The following is a 20594-nucleotide window of genomic DNA, read 5'->3' as shown; positions in this document are numbered from 1 at the left end:
GAATATAAATGTCTCTGAAAAGTTAAGGTTACGATAAAACACGAGGCCAACGGGGCCACGGCCAAAGGCCACATTCCTGTGCAAGGAGGGAGGCAGCCTCAGCCAGCCCACATCCCCAACGTAGCCGGCCTGGCCCCAACGTGTGCCACTGGAGAGGGAGGGAGCTCCCTGGCCGGCCATTGGCCTGGCGCAACTCACATCCCCACGGGAAGAACAATCCGGACCTCCCTCCAACTGGTGGTAAGGGAGGTAACAACGCCATCTTGGCCCATGGGAACTATCATGTTGGAAAACGCTAGTTCAAACTACTCTCCAGAATTTCGACCGCCAGCGAGTCACATGCCCTCTGAGAGGGGACCGAGGCTGGTGCTGCTCAGTACAGCGACTTCCACTTCTGGGCCTTTCACCAAAGTCCAAGCAGAACCAAATCCTCTTTCTTTTTTTTTCTGGATGGAAAACAACTTCCTTGGAGTAAAGGTGAGTCCATGCTCAGCCCCTGGCAACACTTGATCCACTCCAGCTGTGCATCTCGATCTATTTTTACCTAACCTTACATTTCTTTAAAACAAAAACAAGCTCACCAACAACGACCCCTTTCATTTATTCCCCTCTGTCTCAGAGAACTTGGCAGTGGCACAGCAATGCCGATTGTGCCAGGAGGCACAGTAAAATGGGCAGAATCTCCGGGTGTGAAATCTCTCTCTGGAGAAAGCTGTGTGACTCCCCAGAAAGTCACCGAACTTCTCTGAACCTAAACTGCCTCGTCGCTAACACAGAGATCACAATACTCACCCCTTGGATGCACTGTGAGGAGGGACTGGGAGGCGTGGTGAAGTGACAGCCATAGAGGCACTCGGAGTGCAGTAAATAACACTGCCCCCCTTCCCAGTTTCGTTCCTGGACTTTGTAAGTCACTGAAGCACTGGAATGGGGGCGACCTGGTGAAGAATCTCTATGTGTAAGGTGTCCCCCCTTTTGCCACGGGCTTCCTGAGGATCAGACATATACTGCTGACAACCGCACGTCTTCCCTGGAAGCCACCCCATAGAACCAATAAGAACTCTCCCAACCCTGTGCTTCCCCCCGCTTGCTCTTTGGTTAATTGCCCAGATCCCCCATTTGTTCCTGACTTCAGAATCTTTCTTACCACCCTCGCTGAACCCAATACCAGGTGTTGTCAATTCTTCTCCTAAATACATTTGGATTCTGCAGCCTCAGCTCTGTACTTTATCCTCTCTTCCCTGCACTGTTGTAAAATTCTCCAAACTCACCTCCCACTGTCCAGCTGTCCCTCTCTCTGAAATACATTCTGCAAAGCTGCCTGAGGTCCTTTTCAAGAGTCCAATTCTCATTATGTCGCTGCCTTGCTTCAAAAGCACTGCGGCCCTCCCTTTGCACACAGGAGAAAAGTCTAACTCCTCGACGGCATTCATGGCTTTGGCCCTGTGTGTCCACCGGCCTTTTCAGCGACATCCCTCGTCATTCTCCTAATGACCACTCTGCGGCGGATGCCACGCTTCCCACACGCCCAGCCCTGCACACGCCGGGCCCTTTCACCTCGGACCTTGTGTCCTGTGGCTCCCTTTGCCTAGAATGCCCTCTCTTTTCCAGCTGATGAACCTTTTCTCATTCCTCCCAGAGAGAGCTCTTTTTCCTACGTGGACCGGCATCCAAAGGGTAAGTATAAACTTTCATGGAACCGGAAGCTCCCCAGAGAAGAAGACTCAGCTTGTCCTTCCTTCTCTGGCCTCTTCTGGGACTGCCAGGGTAGGTGGGCACCGGATTGTTTTGCTTAACGACTCCTCAAATGTTCATCTGTGGATGCCAGGTCCTGGTAGGATCATCTTCTTGAGGTAGATTTTTTTTTTTTTAAAGCTTGTTAAAAATAGCTCCCCCTCCCCCATCAACAGGAAGCATGAGTGACTGCCTGTGTAATGACCAGAGATTTATAAACCAGAACATAAATTTGCATTTGCTTGATTGCAGGTCTTAAGGAAGAAAAAGTATAATTAGTGTTGGTTGATTCACACCTCAGACCTTGGAACCTGTCCACAAAGGTTTCCACCGTTTAGCATCGCCCCAGGATAAAATCCCAAGTAAAGTAATGTCAGGGTTATGACCAGTCACTTCCTGGTTTGGAACAAATAAAGTTCTTTTGAAGATTACATCTTGACTTTGGAACCTGACCTTTGAATTCCTTAATGCTGTCAGCATGCCTATGGACTGTGGCTATGATATAAGCAGTAATGCCTAATTTTGGGGGAAGTGAATTTGCCACTTGGGCGGCATTGGTACTCTAGCAGATGTCTAACAATCCCAGGCTGTGGGCTGACCATTTTATGGTTGGATTTTGCTTCCCAGTCCTAAATCCTCAAGAACAAAGACAATCCTGAGAGCTATGGTGTGGGGCTTGGGCTGGGAAGCAGAGCAGGCATAGGTGATGGGGCACCCCTGGGTCTTCCAGGAATGGTTTGGGGCCTGAGGTGACATGGCGGGACTGGCTGAATGGGGCTCAGGGGAGATAACTTATCTGCAGATGACGGTTCCTGATGACCTTGCAGTGACTTCCAGTCTTGAGCCATCTTCTGGCTCTTTATGGGCTGATGGGCCTGTGAGTAGGCATAGGCCAAGCCAACGTCACTCACTCGAGTGCTGACACCCTCAGGCTCAGGGTCCCTAATTCTCATAGAGCCCCGGTACAGAGCCACGGGGCTCAGAGGTGGGCCAGATGGGGTCTAGAAGAGACAGAGAGGCCAGAACAGAAATGGGCCTGGGCCCTGTTTGTTCTGTGACTGCCATGGCAGAGAAAAGGCATCTCGGAGCTCCCCTCTGCCTCTGGTTTTCTTTACTGAGCAAAAGAAATAGAAAGGCAAGCTGATTTTCTTCCAAGGCTAAAGCCGTTGTGGTTTTCAAAGTCAGAGCCTGGACTAATAGCATCAGCATCACTTGGGAAGTTGATAGAAAAGCAAATTCTCGAGCCTTATCTCTGACCTACTGGTTCAGACCTTGGTGCGCGGGGAGCAATCTCTGTTCAGTGGCGCTTTGAGGCAGGACTGACTTGGACAAACGGATGTTTCACCTCTAGAAGCAAAGAAATGGAATCCCTTGCCTCTTCTAATCTATAATAATAAAAGGGTAATATGCTAATTAGACCAGACATCTTCCAGATGTCATTCCAGACGAAGCTGGGGCCAGAGGGAAGCAGCCCGGTCCCGGGTGCAGGAGGGAAGCGGGTGCCAGCAGCCAGGGGAAGGAAGGCCTACTCTGCACGAATTTTCGTGCATCGGGCCTCTAGTAACTTATAAATGGCTGCTAAATGTAACGCTGTCAAGTTCTTGTAATTATGCACTTGGAGGGGACTTTTAAAGGGTGTCAGGCTTCTGAGTGGGGTTTTGATTCGTACTTTCCAAGCAGCGGGCCCAAAGCCTGCTGCCCACAAAGGAGCAGCATGAAAATAGTTTGCCTGCTTCCAATTGGGGCCACATGGAAACCATCTGGACTCCTTGCCCAGGAGGCTGATGTGTAGCAGTTGAAGCTGACCCTTTATTTCGAAACAAGTAGAACTCTTCTACCAAGGGCCAAACTCACCCCCAACCAAAGACCTTCCGACTTCAAAAGAACCTATCCAATGGGAGGAGCTGTGTTTACATTTGCTTTGCATGAAGATGGCCTGCTCTTTGTGAGAAACTGTAAAACAAATGTATACTCAATACAAGGTGTTCCTGTTGATTTGAGGCACAGGGTCTCTTGGGAGACAAAAGACTTTAATGGCTCCCATCGTCTACTGGGTTCCGTCCAACTCTTCGCCTGACATGCGAGGTCCTCTCTCATGTGCCCCACACCTCCTGCCAGGTGCGCCTCCCCACCCTCTTGTTCCAGCTGCACGGGGCTAGGGGCTGGCCTTTCTGCCTCACTTAGGTCTTTCCTCATTGAGTCCTTCCTTTCTTTCCGCATCAGGTTGGTTCTTGGCTCGTTCACAGAGACTTCTCCCCAGTTCTGTACCTGGGGGAGAAGGCCCTTCTCTGAACCCAGGGTCCACGTGTGGCCCTTGGCAGATGCTGCTTTGTGTTGTTGTTGTTGTTCCCTAGGTGTGTACCCTGCTTCTAACCTACACGCTGAGTTGACTTTGCCTCCTCCCAGATTCACATGTTGAAGTGCTAACCCCCAGTTCACCGGCATGTGACCTTATTCGGAAACAGGGTCACGGCAGATAGAATTAACGTAGATGAAGTCCTATCTAGATTAGAGTGGGCCCTAATCCAACGTGACTGGTGTCCTTATAAAAGGGGGAAATCTGGGCGCAGACACACACAAAAGGAGAACGCCAAGGCCAAGGGTGGGGTCATTTCAAGCCAAGGAGACCAAAGGCTGCCAGCAAAGCACCAGAAGCTGTGAGAGGCGTGGAACCCATTCTCCCTTAGGCCCTCCGGGAGGAGCCAACCCGGCCAACATCTCGATCTTGACTTCCAGGCTCCAGCCCTGTGAGGCAGGGTGTCGCTACTCGTTAAGCCACCTGGTCCGTGGTCCTTTGTTATGGCAGCCCTCGGGAACTAATACTGGTATACCCCCGAGAGGCAGGAGCTCACGGGTGCCCCACTCAGAGCTGGCACGTGATAACCACCTTCAGTGGAGGCAGCTCTAAGGACCAGAAGGTAAGCTCCTTGGGACAGGAACCAGGGACATCCCTTACTGCATCCCTCACGCACCAGCCCCAAATGGCCTTGAGGACAGCGTCTGTCATCGATGTGACTGAAAGAGTGACCCCAGGCAGCTGGCAGTTCTTCAAGGCCTCTAACCTCTTGAGTTTTTCTGTTTGGGGTAATTACGGTCGCAGTGGGCGCGCACAGCCCATGAAAAGAGGAAGTGATTTCATGATGAAGGAAGTGAGAGGAATAATGGAAACAACAACAAAAAATACCTTTTTTTCTCTTCTTCTTCCCTGAAGTAGTTTTCACAGTTCCAGTTCCAGATGACTTTGTCATCTGGTTCAAAGTTGAACTTCCTCTCTGACTGGCTGTATGGAAAAAAAATAAAGGATTAAAAAAAAAAAAGCCTGTTCAAAGATGCATGGATGGGTTTTTTGACACACTTAGATACCTATGGCTTATTGCCTTCATTTTATGTACAATTTGGGCCGAGAGATTTCTCAGGAGAGAGGATTATCCCAGCCATTGTCTGCGTTCACTCCAGCTCAGTCCTGTCTTTTTCATGTTTATTTCCTCAAAGATTTGAGGGGAACAAGCCACCAAGTAGGGCCCCGAGAACCTTCCTGCAAGGCCTCCCATAGATAATTCACGTCCCACAGCTGCCCTCTGTACAATGGCGCCAAATCTCTGGGATTTGTAAGAATGTAGCAGAGAGGAACATATTTTTTGAAATATTTTATAAAAAAATATTAGTGCATTATCACGCTGGAGTCATAACACCCTTCTTTTTCTGCGTCTTGCACCCCACACCCCATCCATCAGGAAATGGTACAGATGTAGAGGCTGACCTCTCTCTACTACCCTCATCTCACCTGGGTAGGCACCCCTTACCTGGTTGAAAACAGCCTCCCGATAGGACGCCCATCCCCGTCCCACTCAGACAGTTTGCCACACAGATGGAGGGTTTCTTCTCAGATCTAAAGCCTAACCACTCTGCTCCCTCCTAGCTAACAAGGCCCTTGACCCCGGGTCCCTGTTATCACCCTGCTCGCTCCTTGCTATTCCTTGCGGCCTTGGTGCAGGCCACCCCCTCCATCTGGAATGCGCTCCCAATTTACCCTCAGGCGCACTCCCTCACCTCTAGTGTCTGTACACAAATGCTACCTTTTCTAGGAGACCCACACTCAACCATCTGTTTGAAATCACACCTCACCCATCCTCCTTCCCCAGACTCCCAAACTTGCCTATCTCGCTTGACGTTTTATTTTTCCATGGCAGTAATCACCTTCTAACGAACTGTAGCCTGTGTATATTTGTTATTTCTTTTAGAAACTGTCTGGCTCCCACCCCGCTGCACACAGACACCCATGCATACACACACGGGTAAATGCACTCCCAGCCTCTCCTCTGGGGCAGGCTCTTTGCTTCATGCACTAATGTCTCCCAAGAACCGGTACTTGGCACACACAAGGAGGGACACGCTTGAGCACAGACACGTTGGTGAAGGAAAAAAGGAAGGGGGGGAGGGAGGAAGGAGCATCATTACTAAGATTACATATTACACACGATAACAAGTAATTCAGAAAACAAACTGGTCTTTGGATCGTGAGGCAGTCATGCCTCTTTGTCAGCAACAGAAATCCACTGTGCCTGACTCTGGTGGGAAGGAGAGGTTACTGGGAGGTCTGGGAGTAACTCACAGAAGAGGAGAGAGAATCAAACATTTGGGCCTTCCAAAGCAGTGGCCTCCCAACATTACTGCTTCCATAGCACCCAAGGGGAATATTGAAAAGCTACCTGGTACATTTTGAGGTTGGAATTTAAACTTGGTCATCATAAGTTTTAAAATTTAAAGGATGAGATTTCTAGCAAGGATGGCACATGTTGACATTTAAAAATGAAATCTGTCCTACCTTTCTCTTAAGTGTATCAAATGGAATCTAAATTTCCAAGTGATCTGATAGCCACCGTCCTCTATTAAAAAATTCCAAACAGCCCTAGCTGGTTTGGCTCAGTGGGTAGAGTGCTGACCTGCAGACTGAAAGGTCCTGGGTTTGATTCTGGTCAAGGCACATGCCCCAGTTGCGGGCTCCATCCCCAGTAGGGAGCATGCAGGAGGCAACTGATCAATGATTCCCTGTCTTCATTGATGTTTCTGTCTCTCTCTCTCCTCTCCCTTCCCCTCTGAAATCAATAAAAATATGTAGTTTTAAAAATCCCAAACAACTGCCCTGGCTGGGTAGCTCAGTTGGTTGGAGCATCCTCCCCATGTGCCAAGGTTTTGGGTGTGATTCCCGATCAGGGCTCATACGTAGGTTGTGGTTCAATCCTGGTCAGAGTGCGTATTGGAGGCAACTGATCGATGTTTCTCTTTCTCTATCCCTTCCCCTCTCTCAAATCAATCAATCAATTAATAAATCCCAAACGACTCAAAACATGAACAAATTCTTCTTTAGTGATTTAAAATTTTACATTATTCCCCTTTCTTCTTGTGCTTTCATTTGTATTCACATTCTACTTATTTCACAAAATTTTATATTTGAGTCTTCTATAGCTCATCCTGTAACACTTCTCCGTAACAAAAATGCTACATTTACAAAAATTGAAATTTTAAAATGTCTGGGATCATAAGGCTCTAAAGTATTAAAAATGTCTTCTGCAATTATTAATCAATTTTTAGAAGCATATGATTGATTAATACAACATAGGTATTTTATACATTTTGATAAATCCTAATTAGATACAAACATAAAATTTTATTGAATGCCTGTCAATGAGGTAGATGGTGCTGTTTTATATATTTGTCTTTATAATTAACTAGAGGCCTGGTGCACGAAATTGTGCACAGGTAGGGTCCCTAGGCCTGGCTGGTGATCAGGGCCGATTGGGGCCTTCCTTTCCCAGCTGCCTGTTGGGGCTTCCTTCATTCCACACTGCCCCCTGGTGGTCAGTGCACGTCATAGCGAGCAATCGAACTCCCGGTCTCCCTGTTGAACTCCTGAGGGGATACTTTGCATATTACCTTATATATATAGATTCCTGTATTCATTAAAGAATATCACTGCTAAAATGAGGCAGACACCACATCAATGCTATTTCTATTTTTCATTGTGATAATTGTAAATGCTGGGAAATCTTGTTCATACACATGGAAGTGGAATAGGGTTGCCAGATGTAATGTTCCTTACCCACCCCCTCCCTGCCCCAAATACAGGACACCCAGTTCAATTTAAATGTCAGAGAGATAAAGAATAATTATTTTAGTTACTATATATATCCCAAACATTGCACGGGACATACTTATAATAAATTATTTATTTTTTTATCTATAATTCAAACTTAGCTGGGAAATTCTAGAATGATTTTTATCATAGCAATATAATTCGATTCTGTGAACGCCTGAGTTATAGGCTAAAAATCACATATGGTCGATTGAAAAAAAGGTTTTTAATAACTTGTCAGTTAATAGTGTTTATGCCCTCCTTAAATTGCATTAAAAGCAAAAATTGGATGCCAACCATGTGTAAAAAGTGGTTTGTCACTGATTTATTAGAGACACTCACTTTCTTAACACTTACATTAATAGTTTGAATTGCCTCTTTGTTTTGTTCCCTAGGGAAGACGCTCTGCTCAGATCCTGGGTGGGAAAGAAATGTGCCTTTCTTTGGCAAAGTAAAATGATGATGGTGACCAAGGAACTCAATCACAGGTATCAGGTCCTGGAAGTTGAGAATCTGGACATTAAAAAAAAAAATCATCCACACCCTCTCAAACTCACCCCCCTGGAAGTTTCCAGGTATTCCGTGTCCTGGTGCTTTGGGGGTGCTATGACGAGATCCCATGGACTGGTGGCTTAGAAACAACAAACATTTCCTCCTTACGGTCTCCCAGCACCGGCAGACTCAGCGTCAGGTGAGAGCTTGCTTCCTGGTTCAGACAGCTGTCTTCTCGCTGTGACCTCACATGGCAGAGGGGGGGAGCTCCCTGGGGCCTCTTTTATAAGGGCACGAATCCCATTCAGGAGGGCTCTGCTCTCATGACCTCAGCACCTCCCCAAAGCTCCACCTCCTAATACCATCATCTTGAGAATTAGGATTTCAACATATGAATTTTGGGTGGACACAACAGTATGTCACACCCTTGTTTCAAGACAAGGGTTGTAAGGGACCAGAACTGGGGCAGCTCCAGGGGTCTGGCAGGGTGAGCTAAAGCACAGGTTGTTGGGGGTGGGGTACCAGGTTCCTTGGCTCAAGAATCACATTTTAGGGGGGCAAAGTCCAGCTGGCGGGGCTTGGGTCCCATACCCACTGTGGTCAGGAGAGAGGGCTGGTAATAGACCACAATCATTTTCTTGCCTCATGTGTCCCCCCCACCCCCCCCATCCCGCATCCCCTTTTTCCATTTATGGCTAATCCTGTTGGCAAAGAAGTAAAATCAAGATGGGCAAACTAATTTGCCTGAGCAGAGGTGTATTAGTCCAGCTCTGAAGTAGAAGGCACTTTTACTCAGTGCTGTTGTGTACGTTTTTGCTATGGACAGGAAGTTTGAGTCCTCTCAGAATTCGTATGTTTAACGCCCAGATGGCTGTATTTGGAGATGGGGCTAAGGAGGAGCAAAAAACTTTCTTCTACTCTCAACGTCCTTTTGGCTGGTCTAATAATCAAATAGATAGGAGACAAATTAGCAAGAGAAAATAACCAAATTTAATCACATACGTATGTATAGGAACCCCACCTACATGAGGGGTTCAAAGACAGGAAGCAATAATGAGATCTATATGACACTCTGAGCTAAGGATCACCTTGAGGCTTCGGAGGGAAGGAAGGTCATTGCAGGACAAGAAGAAGAGCAGATGTTCAGTAATTAGTCGTTTGTCCTGCCCTACAGATAGGTCAAACAGAGGTTATCTCTAAAAATCTCTTATTTTGGGCAAGGCCCCTAATTCAAATTCTTCTAGGCCAGTGGTCGGCAAACTCATTAGTCAACAGAGCCAAATATCAACAGTACAACGACTGAAATTTCTTTTGAGAGCCAAATTCTTTAAACTTAAACTTCTTCTAATGCCACTTCTTCAAAATAGACTCGCCCAGGCCGTGGTATTTTGTGGAAGAGCCACACTCAAGGGGCCGAAGAGCCGCATGTGGCTCGCGAGCCGCAGTTTGCTGACCACGGCTCTAGGTAGTTAAGATGGGGTAGAAGTTTCTTTTGAGCCCACGAGGTCTTGGTGGACTTTGGTTCAAAACAATTCACATACCAGGTACATCTTGGGGCGACTCATTCTGAACCTACTGTCCTCTTAGGACCAGGGTGGGGAACCTTGTTTCTGCCAACGGCCATTTGGATATTTATAACATCATTCTCGGGCCACACTAAATTATCAACTTAAACATTAGCCTGCTGTATTCGGTCAAACATTTACTTAACTCACCCCGAATGCCTCGGCAGGGCCAGACCAAATGATTTCATGGGCCTTATACAGCCTGCTGGTCGGAGTTTCCCCACCCCTGTCTTAGGAAGTAATGAAGGTTTAAATGAGGTCATAAAGGTGGGTCCCTGATCAGATAGAATTAGTGTCCTTATTGGAGAGATACCAGAGAGTGCTGCATGTGCGTGTGTGCATGTGTGTGTGTGTTGTGTGTGTGTGTGTGTGTGTGAGCGTGTGTGCGCGTGTGTATGTACCTAGAAAGGCCACATGAGGACACAGCAAGAGGGCGGCCATCTGTAAGCCAGAAAGAGAGCTCTTAATAGGAACTGGATCAGCTGGCACGTTGAGCTGGGACTTGCAGCCTCCAGAGCTGTGAGAAAATAACTGTGTTCTTTAAACCACCCAGCCTGTGGTATTTGTTATGGCAGCCCGAGCAGACTGATACAGTTACCCAGAAGAATGCAGAAGAGCTAAAAGGCACTGGATGCACTAAACAAAAATTAAGGTTCTAGTGAATGTCCGTGTTAGAGCCTGTCACAGTCAGCCTTAGAGGAAGAGGAGAGCCTAGACATGTACTTGGTGTGGGTTTTGTTGTTGGGATTGCTAAGATCCTGAGTAACGAGACGAACTTACAAGAGGTTCTGTGTGCCGACCACTGACCGCAGGGCACGGCTCAGCGGGAGCAGTTTGCACTCTGTCCAGGTTGCTGTGAAGAATGACAGGGCAGGCGCTCTCTGTGGTCAGCTCTGACCCTGGCTTTTGTGGCTCTCAGGGAAAACAAACCCAGAACCCCTAAGACTAAGCCTTAATGCCCCTCTCAGCAGAAAACCGGTTGGAATGACCAGAATAGATCGTCACATTTCTTCCCTGCACCCTTGTCACTTAAAAAAAAAATCCTTACCAAAGGATAGGTTTTCATATATATATATATATACTAGCTTTCCCGTTGCAGGAAAAATCCTGCAATAGGATTTCCTGCTGCACTCTACCCCGCCTCCGTTCCTCCCTTGCCTCGCCTTCTCCTCCAGCCCGCCCGCCTTCGCCCCCGGCCCTGCCTCCGCTCCGCCCTTGCTGCCCGCCTCGCCTTCTCCTCCAGGCCGCCCGTGTTTCCCTTCGCCCCCGGCCCCGCCTTCTCCTCCAGCCCGCCTGCGTTTCCCTTCGCCCACGGCCCTGACTTCGCTCCTCCCTTCTCCTCCCCCCGCCCCCCTGGCTTGCTTGCTTCTTCGAAGCTTTACTCCCCTTTGCAGCTCTTGGCTTCTTTCGACACTGTCTTGATATGCAAATTAGCCGCCATCTTTGTTGGGGTAATTTGCATACTCGTCCTGATTGGTTGGTGGGCGTGGCTTGGCTGGTGGGCATGGCTTAGGTGTAGCGAAGGTGCGGTCAATTTGCATATTTGTCTATTATTAGATTTTATATATATATATATATATATATGAGGGAGGGAGGGAGAGGAGAGAGAGAAAGATCAATGCGAGAGAGAAACAATGATCAGTTGTCTCCCACACGTGCCCTGACCCAGGATTAAACCCACATCCTAGGTATGTGCCCTGACCAGGAATTGAACCCACAACCACTTGGTGCACAGGATGATGCTCAACCAACTGAGCCACCTGGCCAGGCCTCCTTGTCTTCACTTTTCCAGCCCACATCTCTCACACCTGTCCCTGCCTGCCGCACAACAATCCCTTAAAAGGGTGCTTTTACATTTCCAGTGATTTCTTTAAAAGAAAATCACAGATTCACTTAGTTATTTAGAAACCAAAGTTACAATACAGGACTTCGTAAATCGGACCATGGCTTTTTATAAGAATCTTGGTAGAAAATAGCAGAGGGAAAGTAATATTTGATAGCAAACATTGTTTTTCGGCTTCCTTTTGTATATTTGTTGGGGTGATTAAATTATCAAATTCAACTAATAACCTGTATAATTTTGATACCATGAAAATACCTAAATGGGGAATAACCATTGTATTTGTGAATCTGTGTTCATTACAAGTTCTTTGAGCTCATTTCCACAAAGTAGCCTTGACTTCAGCTCTTTTTTTAAATAGGGTAAGTCAGTGAATAATTTTTTTTAAAAATTGAGATACAGACCTAGCCAGTTTGGCTCAGTGGATAGAGCATTGGACTGTGGACCAAAGGGTCCCGGGTTCAAGGGCACGTACCTCAGTTGCAGGCTCCTTCCCAGCCCGGGTCCTGGTCGGGGCGTGTGCAGGAGGCAACCAATTAATGTGTTTCTCTCAGAGCAATGTTTCTCTCTGTCTTTCCCTCTCTCTTCCACTCTCCCTAAAAATCAACAGAAAAATATCCTGGGGTGAGGATTAAAAATAAATCCTATATAATAAAAGCCTAATATGCTAAGTGTCTGGTCATGCAGTCGGCCATTCAACCAATCAAAGCGTAATATGCCAATGATATGCTAAGGCCGCTCAACTGCTCACTATGATGTGCACTGACCACCAAGGGGCAGACAGTCGACTGGTAGGTTAGCTTGCTGCTGGGGTCTGGCCGATCTGGACTGAGCGAGATGGGCCGGACACGCCCTGGAGCCCTCCTGCATCCCTCCCCAGCCGAGTGTGCACTGTGGGGTCCCTCGGCCTGGCCTGCACCCTCTCACAATCCAGGACTCCTCAGGGGATGTTAGAGAGCCGGTTTTGGCCCGATCCCACAGGTCAGGCCAAGGGACCCCACTAGTGCATGAATTCGTGCACCGGGCCTCTAGTAAATAAGTAAATAAGAGAAATTGAGATACAGATAACATTATATTAGTTTCAGGCGTCGAACATAATGATTTCATATATGTATATATTGTGACATGATCGCCACGGCAAGTCTAGTGCACTGGGAGAGGAGACCAACCCTCAGAAGGGAAGCAGAGTCACGAGCAGCAAACTCGGGTTCTCCTGAGGAGGTGGTCTGCGCCCCTGACCGCAGCCACACCACCTGCCGACACCCCAGTTATGTGAGCCAACAAAACCCTAGTTAACTTCAGTTCTGTTTGGGTTGCTTTCTGATGTGCATGCTGCACTGGTTTCCTATTGCTGCTGTAACCGATGACCACCGACGTAGTGGCTTCAAACAACACAACTGTATTACCTTCCAGTGCTGGAGGTCAGAAGTCTGAAAGGTCTTCGAGGCCAAAGTGAAGGCATCGGCAGAGCTGCGCTCCTTCTGGGGGCTCTGGGGAAGATCTGCTTCCTAGCCCTTCCCAGCACCTACGTTCCTGGCTCATGGCCCCTTCCTCACCTCACTGCCATCTCTCCTCCCACTGCCACCTTGCCTCCTCTCTGACTCCGACCCTCCTGCCTCCCTCTCATAAAGACCCTGGCCATTACACTGGACCCACTCAGCTAACCCAGGATAATCCCCCAAAGCAAGAGCCTTAATTCGCTCACATCTGCAAAGTCCCTTTGGCCACGAAGGTCCCATAGTCACAGATTCTGAAGATCCGGACGAGAATATCTTTGGGGGGTCTCTTGTTCTGGTCTCACGCGTGCTCAGGAAGCAGACTCCCGATGGACCCCTGGGAAGGCCACTCAGCGGCAAAGCAGTGAGTGTCCTTCTAGTTCTCCAGCGCTCACCTGGGAGTGCGTGAGGGGGACCGCTGGAGTCTGGCGAGGCTGTGGCTGGCGGGCCTCTGCCCCGCATCTCGGCATACTCGGCTACGGGCCTGAGGAGGGCCAGCGCTCCGGAACACTGCAAGTAATTGCCGTCCAGGTGCAGCTCGCTGGGGAAGGGGCCAAATACACGGCTCGTTAGATGTTATTTCCACTCTCTCAGATCAGGATTAGAGGTCTCCCCCGCATAAAATAAAAGGCTAATATTTAGACCTCGTTATAACATAACAAATAACCATCATACGTAATAGGCCGTGGCATAAAACATAGACCTGGTGGCCACGTGATGGCCAGAGACACGCATGGAACACGACATCCCTGAATCTCAAACGTAAGGAGAGGATCTTGCTCTCATCATTAAGAAGAAGAAAACACCACATAACGAGAGGAGAGAAAAAGATGATTAGAAACATATTGAAACGTCAGGGGAACTAGTGGGCTCTGCCGATAAGCTGGTTACGTAATTCCAGACAGAACAGCGCCAGGAGGCAGGCTGGGCGACAGGCGGCGCCGCTCACCAAATGGCACTCCGGCAGATGACAGAGCCCAGGCGTGGCCCGCTCCGCGGCCCCAGACCACAGTAGCGCAGGCTGAGGCCTTGAAGCCTGGGGTGGTGCTCCAGGCCTGAGAAAATGCTCTCCATTTCTTCACTTCCAAATCTAAAAGGAAACGACAGGAACAAGTTAGTGAAGGTTCAGACCTATGTCACCCACTGGATTAGTGATTTTCAGGCACCCCTCGGGCCGTTAGAGGCACCTTTGCTGATCCTCGGTTTGGGCTTCCCGGGCCAGGGCTGGCTCTGGGGTGGGCTGGGCGGACAGAGGGGGCTGCCTGCGTGTGGAGGAAGGGGGCCTGGCGTCTGCCTTCTGAGCAAAGAGCAGTGGGTGGTTTGAGTAGCCGTTCAAGGGAGCGGATGGAGCGCGAGCCCTGAGCCCTGCGGTCAGGAGAGAGGGCCCTGCTGGCAGGGCCGAAGGAGTCTGGGAAGGCTCAATGGTACCACGACGCCTGGTTCATGGGTCGATGCTCAACAACTCAGCCGCACGGGCCAGGCAGGAGTGGCCTTTTAAAATGTGTCCAGAGCAGGTTCAGGGACGCCCAACCTCCCAGTCCTCCTTCCACGGCCCTGGGTTGCGCCTCCCCTCCCACTGCGCCGTCCCCAGAGGCTTTGGTTTCCCTTAGTCACACGACCGCTAAGCTCTACATGGACATCTTTTGTGCTATTCAGCGTCCACCTTACATTCTGCACAGTCAAGAAGAGCATGTCACCCTGACCGGTTTGGCTCAGTGGATAGAGCGTTGGCCTGTGGACTCGAGGGTCCCGGGTTTGATTCCGGTCAAGGGCATGTACCTTGGTTGCGGGCACATCCCCAGTGGGGAATGTGCAGGAGGCAGCTGATCGATGTTTCTAACTCTCTGTCCCTCTCCCTCCCGCTCTGTAAAAAACCAATAAAATATATTTTAAAAGAAAGAAGAGCACGTCCCCTCTCCGCCGCCAGCCTGAGGGCTCCCGCGGACAGCAGCCTCACCCTGTGTACATCTGCATCTTCCTTAGCAATGAGCACAGAGTCTTGCACAGACAGGCCTTGGGCAAATATTTGTTGGAAGAATAAATCAATGAAAAGACTCCTTTGTGAGAACCCTAACAGTCACCCAGGAGCATGAACTCCAAGGCGGTTTGACAGTGTCCCCTTTCAGGGATGACTTGATGAGACGCAAGGAAATGGGACATTGCCCGCCCCTGCCTTTGCCTCCCCAGCTGACAGCCGTCAGAGCCTTACGTGCAGTAATCGAGGACAAGAGAATGCAAGCTGCTGAACTGCAGGGCCTGCCCAAGCCTCCCCAGAGACCACAGGTCCATCTTGCAATCAACGAGTTCCAGGGTGGTCAGTGGGCAGGGGGTGTGCCCCTTCAACTCCAGAAGCAAAGCCTGAGAAAGCCAAGTAAAGGGTTCCTGCGTCATAACGATTCATATGTTCTCCGTGTTCCTGTTACTTAGAAGTCAATTAGCTTAAATACCTCAACGTTTTTGCTTCTAAAATAACTTCCTACTTACCCAAGGAGAAAGTGGCAGGCAAATAGAATAATTTCCCTTAAACGTGAAGACTCATCAAAGAATTATATGGGAGGCCCTAGCCAGCTTGGCTCAGTGGATAGAGCGTTGGCCTGTGAACTGAAAGGTCCCAGGTTTGATTCCGGTCAAGGGCACATGCCCGGGTTGTGGGCTTGATCCCCAGTGGGGGGACTTCCTGGAGGCAGCCAATCCATGAGTCTCTCTCATCATGGATGTTTCTATCTCTCTCTCCCTCTTCCTTCCTCTCTGAAATCAATACAAACATATTAAAAACACACACACACAAATGTATTAGTTAAAAAAATAATTATATGGGAAACACCAAGCTTTATGATGAGATAAGATATATTGTAGCATATCTTTTTAGATGTCATTATGGGCTAAATGGTGCCCCTCCCCACTTCCCTATGTTGAAGTCCTAATCCCCAGCACCTCAGCATGTAACTATATTTGCTGAGACAGTTCCTTTAAAGAGGTAATGAAGTTAAAATGAGGTCATTGGGATGACCCTCATGGAATCTGCCTGGTGTCCTTATGGGAAAAGGAAATTCGGGCACAGACCTGTGCAGAGGAAAGACGATGGGAAGACACAGGGAGAAGATCACCAATGACAAGCCAAGGAGAGAGGCCTCAGGAGGAACCGAGCCTGCTGGCACCTTGGGCTCAGACTTCTGGCCCCTGGAACTGTGGGAAAACACGTTTCTATTGTTTGAGCCGTGCAGTCTGTGGCACTTCGTCATGGCAGCCCTGGCAAACCAACAGGTGTTCCTAGTCTGACCAGCACGTGTTTGTCCTCCCATGGCTGTGCTCTTTGAAGTAGAGGAGTGTTGCTGTGCCAATCTTACACTTTGATATAAAGTTATAATAGTTAAATGCTCTCACCAATGATTCGGTTTCACACTTATAGATATTACTAGGATTCGGGGGTCTGCTCAGAACCAGACTGTGCAAATGCAGGAACTAGGCGCTGCTCACATTGACACAGCGGGACGGGGGCGACACGTGAGCGTTTGGAGCCATCGCCTGTTCCCTGGGTTCCTGAATGGAAGGGTCAACGGCAAGGTCATTTCTTGTGGTAACAAATGATCCCTGCCCTGGCTGGTTTGGCTCAGTGGATAGAGCATCAGCCTGTGGACTGAAGGGTCCTGGGTTCGATTCTGGTCAAGGGCACATGCCTGGGTTGTGGGCTTGATCCCCATTGGGGGACGTGCAGGAGGTAGCCAATCAATGATTCTCTCTCATCATTGATGTTTCTTTTTTCTTTTTTTAAATATATTTTATTGAATTTTTACAGAGAGGAAGGGAGATAGTTAGAAACATTGATGAGAGAGAAACATCGACCAGCTGCCTCCTGCATGCCCCCTACTGGGGATGTGCCCACAACCAAGGTACGTGCCCTTGACCGGAATCTAACCTGAGACCCTTCAGTCCGCAGGCCAACTCTCTATCCACTGAGCCAAACCGGTTTCGGCTCATCACTGATGTTTCTATCTTTCCCTCTCCCTTCCTCTCTGAAATCAATAAAGATATATTTAAACAAACAAACAAACAAAAAACCCCAAAAAAACCAAATGATCCCAGTCACAGTTAAATCCCTACCTTCCAGACAGGGAAGGGCCGTTAAAGCCACAAATCATGAAGGTCCCCTTTTAGCAATTAGAATCACCACCACCTGAGGATTCCTTCCGTTCTGAATTTAGGCCTAAGAGAGGCCTTGGTGAGGTCTGGAGGATTTAGGGTTTTTTGAGCTAATGACATGTTGGTCAGAGATAGGATTCCAAATTATACCTCGGCTGAGAATAAAAAAGCACTCGCAACCTCGACCGTAGCGCCGTGCCCGCGGCCTCTTTAATGAGGGAAGGCCTGGGTTGGGCGCCGGATGGGATTTCTCAAGCTGCTTCTGCCAGAGGAGCCCGCACGTCACTGCCTCTGGTCATGCTGGTCTGTGCAAAGCAGGCTCTGCCGGGTCCCAGAGATCGGAACCAGTGGTTTGCCGTGTCCCTCCCGGGGCTCAAGCCCTGCTGTGGGTAAGACCATAGCCATCTACAGAGGACTTTCTCAGCAGCCGCCATATCGCCACGAGGGCCACGCTTTTAACATCAGGGACAGCGCTGTATTTCCGACCTGAATGGACTGGGTGCCCTGACTGGCCCTCTGAATGAAAACAACTAAAAATCCTGGTTATAGATTTCAAATCGTCGTAAATTGTGGTCAAATACGAGTACACATAACATAAAATGTACCATCTGCACCATTTTTAAGTGTGCAGTTCAGCGGCGTTAAGTACATTCACACTGTTGTGCAACCGTCAGCACCATCCGTCTCCAGAACTTTTACGTTTTACAAAACGGAAACTCTGTGCCCAATAAATCACACTCATTCTCCCCTCCCGCCGGCCCCTGGCAACTAACTGCCACTCCTTCTGTCTCTGAATTTGACCACACTGGGGACCTCAGATAAGTGGAATGATTTAGTATTTGTCCTTTTGTGACTGGCTTATTTAACTTAAGTTCTTCAAGGTCCATGCTGTAGCACGTGTCAGAATTTCTAAGCTGAATAATATTCTATTGTATGTATATACCACTTTTTTTTTCCCATTTGGATTGTTTCTACCTTTGGCAATGTGAATGTTGCTATGAACATGAGAGTACAAATATCTCTTTGAGACCCTGTTTTCAATTCTTTTGGCCATACACCCAGAAATGGAATTGCTGGATTGTATGATAATCCTATTTTGATTTTTGGAGGAACCTCTGTACTGTTTTCCATAGTGGCTGCATCGTTTTACATTCCTACCAACAGCGCACAAGGGTTCCAATTTCTCCACAACCTCATCAACATGTTATTTCCGCTCTTTTTTTATAGTAACCGTCCTAGTTTACATGAGGTGGCATCTCATTGTGGTTTTGACATGCATTGCTCTAGTGATTAGTGGTGATGTGGAGCATCTAGTGTGTATTGGCCATTTGTAGATCTTCCTCGGAGAATGTCCACTCAGGTCTTTTGCCCATTTTTAAATCAGGTTGCTTGTTTTGTTGTTGGTGAGGTGTAGGAGTTCTTTGTATGCCCTGGCTGTTAACCCTTTATCAGTAATGTGACTTGCGGTCATTTTCTGCCATTCCGTGGGTTGCCTCTTCATTCTGTTGTCTGTGCCTTTCGATGCACAGAAGTGTTGCGTTTGGATGAAGTCAGTTCACCTAGCTTTTCTTTTGTTGCCTGTGCTTTTAGTGTCATATCCAAGAAATCACTGCCAAATCCAACATCACGAAGCTTTTCTTCTAAGAGTGCTAAAAAATAGCACTTTTTTAAAAAATGTGCAGACTGACTGGCAGGTTAGTGAGGAATAGCCGAAGGTCCCTGAATGAGACAGGTGGGAGCCCGGAGGAGGACGCGGGCATGAAGCCAGCTTTCCCTTTGGGAGCATCGTGAAAGCTGGGGATTGTGCCTCTGGGCAGTAGATGGGGGAAGAAGCGAGATGAAGCTTAGCTATTGTATTTGTGAAATTCACAATGTCTATGCCTTCATAAAGTATATTTCATGAAATATACAAGGATGTCAGTTCTATTATTTTCCGTACTTTTATCTGTTTGGAAGGTTTCATTAAAAATACATTGTTTCTTGTTTCGGTAGGGTGCTTTTTAAAGAAAACCTTGGAGCGTATCAGTTAACAACCAAATGAATTATAGCTGGAACACATGATGTAACATGCTTACTGTCAATTTTAAGATTAATCGAATAAACGCTTTTAAAGTGCGTGACTCACGAGTCTGGCAACCTCCGGGTTGCTCAGTTGAAGTCCCCAGATGCAGAGCTGCTTCCCCAGCGTGTAACACTCATCTCGAATTGTCATGAGCAAAGGTTCCAAGGAAATCGGTAGGGTGCTTGGCTGGGCGTCATCGGGTTTTACAAGTACAAACTGGTGTAGGAGAAAAACCACAGGTGGGTATCTTAAAGAGACATCCAGCCCTCGCCGGTTTGGCTCAGTGGATAGAGTGTTGGCCCAAGGACTGAGGGTCTGGTTCGTTTCCAGTCAAGGGCATGTACCTTGGTTGCAGGCTTGGTCCCTGGCCCTGGTGGGGATGTGTGCAGGAGGCAACCAATCGATGTGTCTCTCACATCGATGTTTCTCTCTCTCTGTCTCTCCCCCTCCCTTCCACTCTCTCCAAAAAAATCAATGGAAAAATATCCTTGGGTGAGGATTAACAAAACAAAAACAAAACAAAACCAGAAACAATAAAGAGACATCCATGCATCTGAATATGTGGAGGAAGAACATTGTCATTAGACAACATTAGAAGAACATTTAAATAGCTATTAATTGTGGGACAGGAGTGCATTGGTGTGCGTGGTGTGCACTCAACACAAACATATGAAGTTACTGCCATACCCAGACTTCCATGAAAAGACCTATAGGGCAGAGATGTTTCCAGCAGGATACTACCCATTATTGGGCCAGGAAATCAATTTCATTTTTTTTTCTTTAATGAAGCAGGAAAGAAGAAATTATCTGAATGTATTATAAGCAGTAAGAAATAACTGTCTTATGAGACTTTTAATGATATTCAAAATCAAAATGCAACCCAACCAAAGCAATCCACCAGTCCTTATATACTGGGTCAGAATGTTAATTGTATTTCTAATGGTGATTGTAATTTATTTTATTTATTTACTAGAGGCCTGGTGCACGGAATTCGTGCATGGGGGGAGGGGGTCCCCTCAGCCCAGCCTGCACCCTTCTCCAATCTGGGACCCCTTGGGGGATGTCCGGCTGCCGGTTTAGGCCCAATCCTGGGGATTGGGCCTAAACCGGCAGTCAGACATCCCTCTCACAA

General features: G+C 48.1%; 1 protein-coding gene across 1 annotated transcript in view; it reads right to left on the bottom strand.

Annotated features, from left to right (window-relative positions):
* Positions 1-19612, bottom strand: part of LOC103299613 (uncharacterized) — a 28375-nt gene extending 8763 nt beyond the window's left edge. Inside the window, exons 1-5 of the mRNA XM_054708151.1 lie at positions 19526-19612; positions 15470-15618; positions 14210-14350; positions 13656-13801; positions 4919-5014 (exon numbers count right to left, since the gene is read on the bottom strand). Coding sequence (XP_054564126.1) covers positions 4919-5014; positions 13656-13801; positions 14210-14350; positions 15470-15618; positions 19526-19612 — 619 coding nt within the window. The remainder of the gene's footprint in view (positions 1-4918; positions 5015-13655; positions 13802-14209; positions 14351-15469; positions 15619-19525) is intronic.
* Positions 19613-20594: the final 982 nt, after the last annotated feature.

The sequence above is a fragment of the Eptesicus fuscus genome, chromosome 18 (assembly GCF_027574615.1).
Source record: "Eptesicus fuscus isolate TK198812 chromosome 18, DD_ASM_mEF_20220401, whole genome shotgun sequence".
Taxonomy (NCBI): Eukaryota; Metazoa; Chordata; class Mammalia; order Chiroptera; family Vespertilionidae; genus Eptesicus; species Eptesicus fuscus.
Note: the sequence above shows the minus strand (reverse complement) of the source record. Positions and strands in the feature narration are given on the sequence as shown.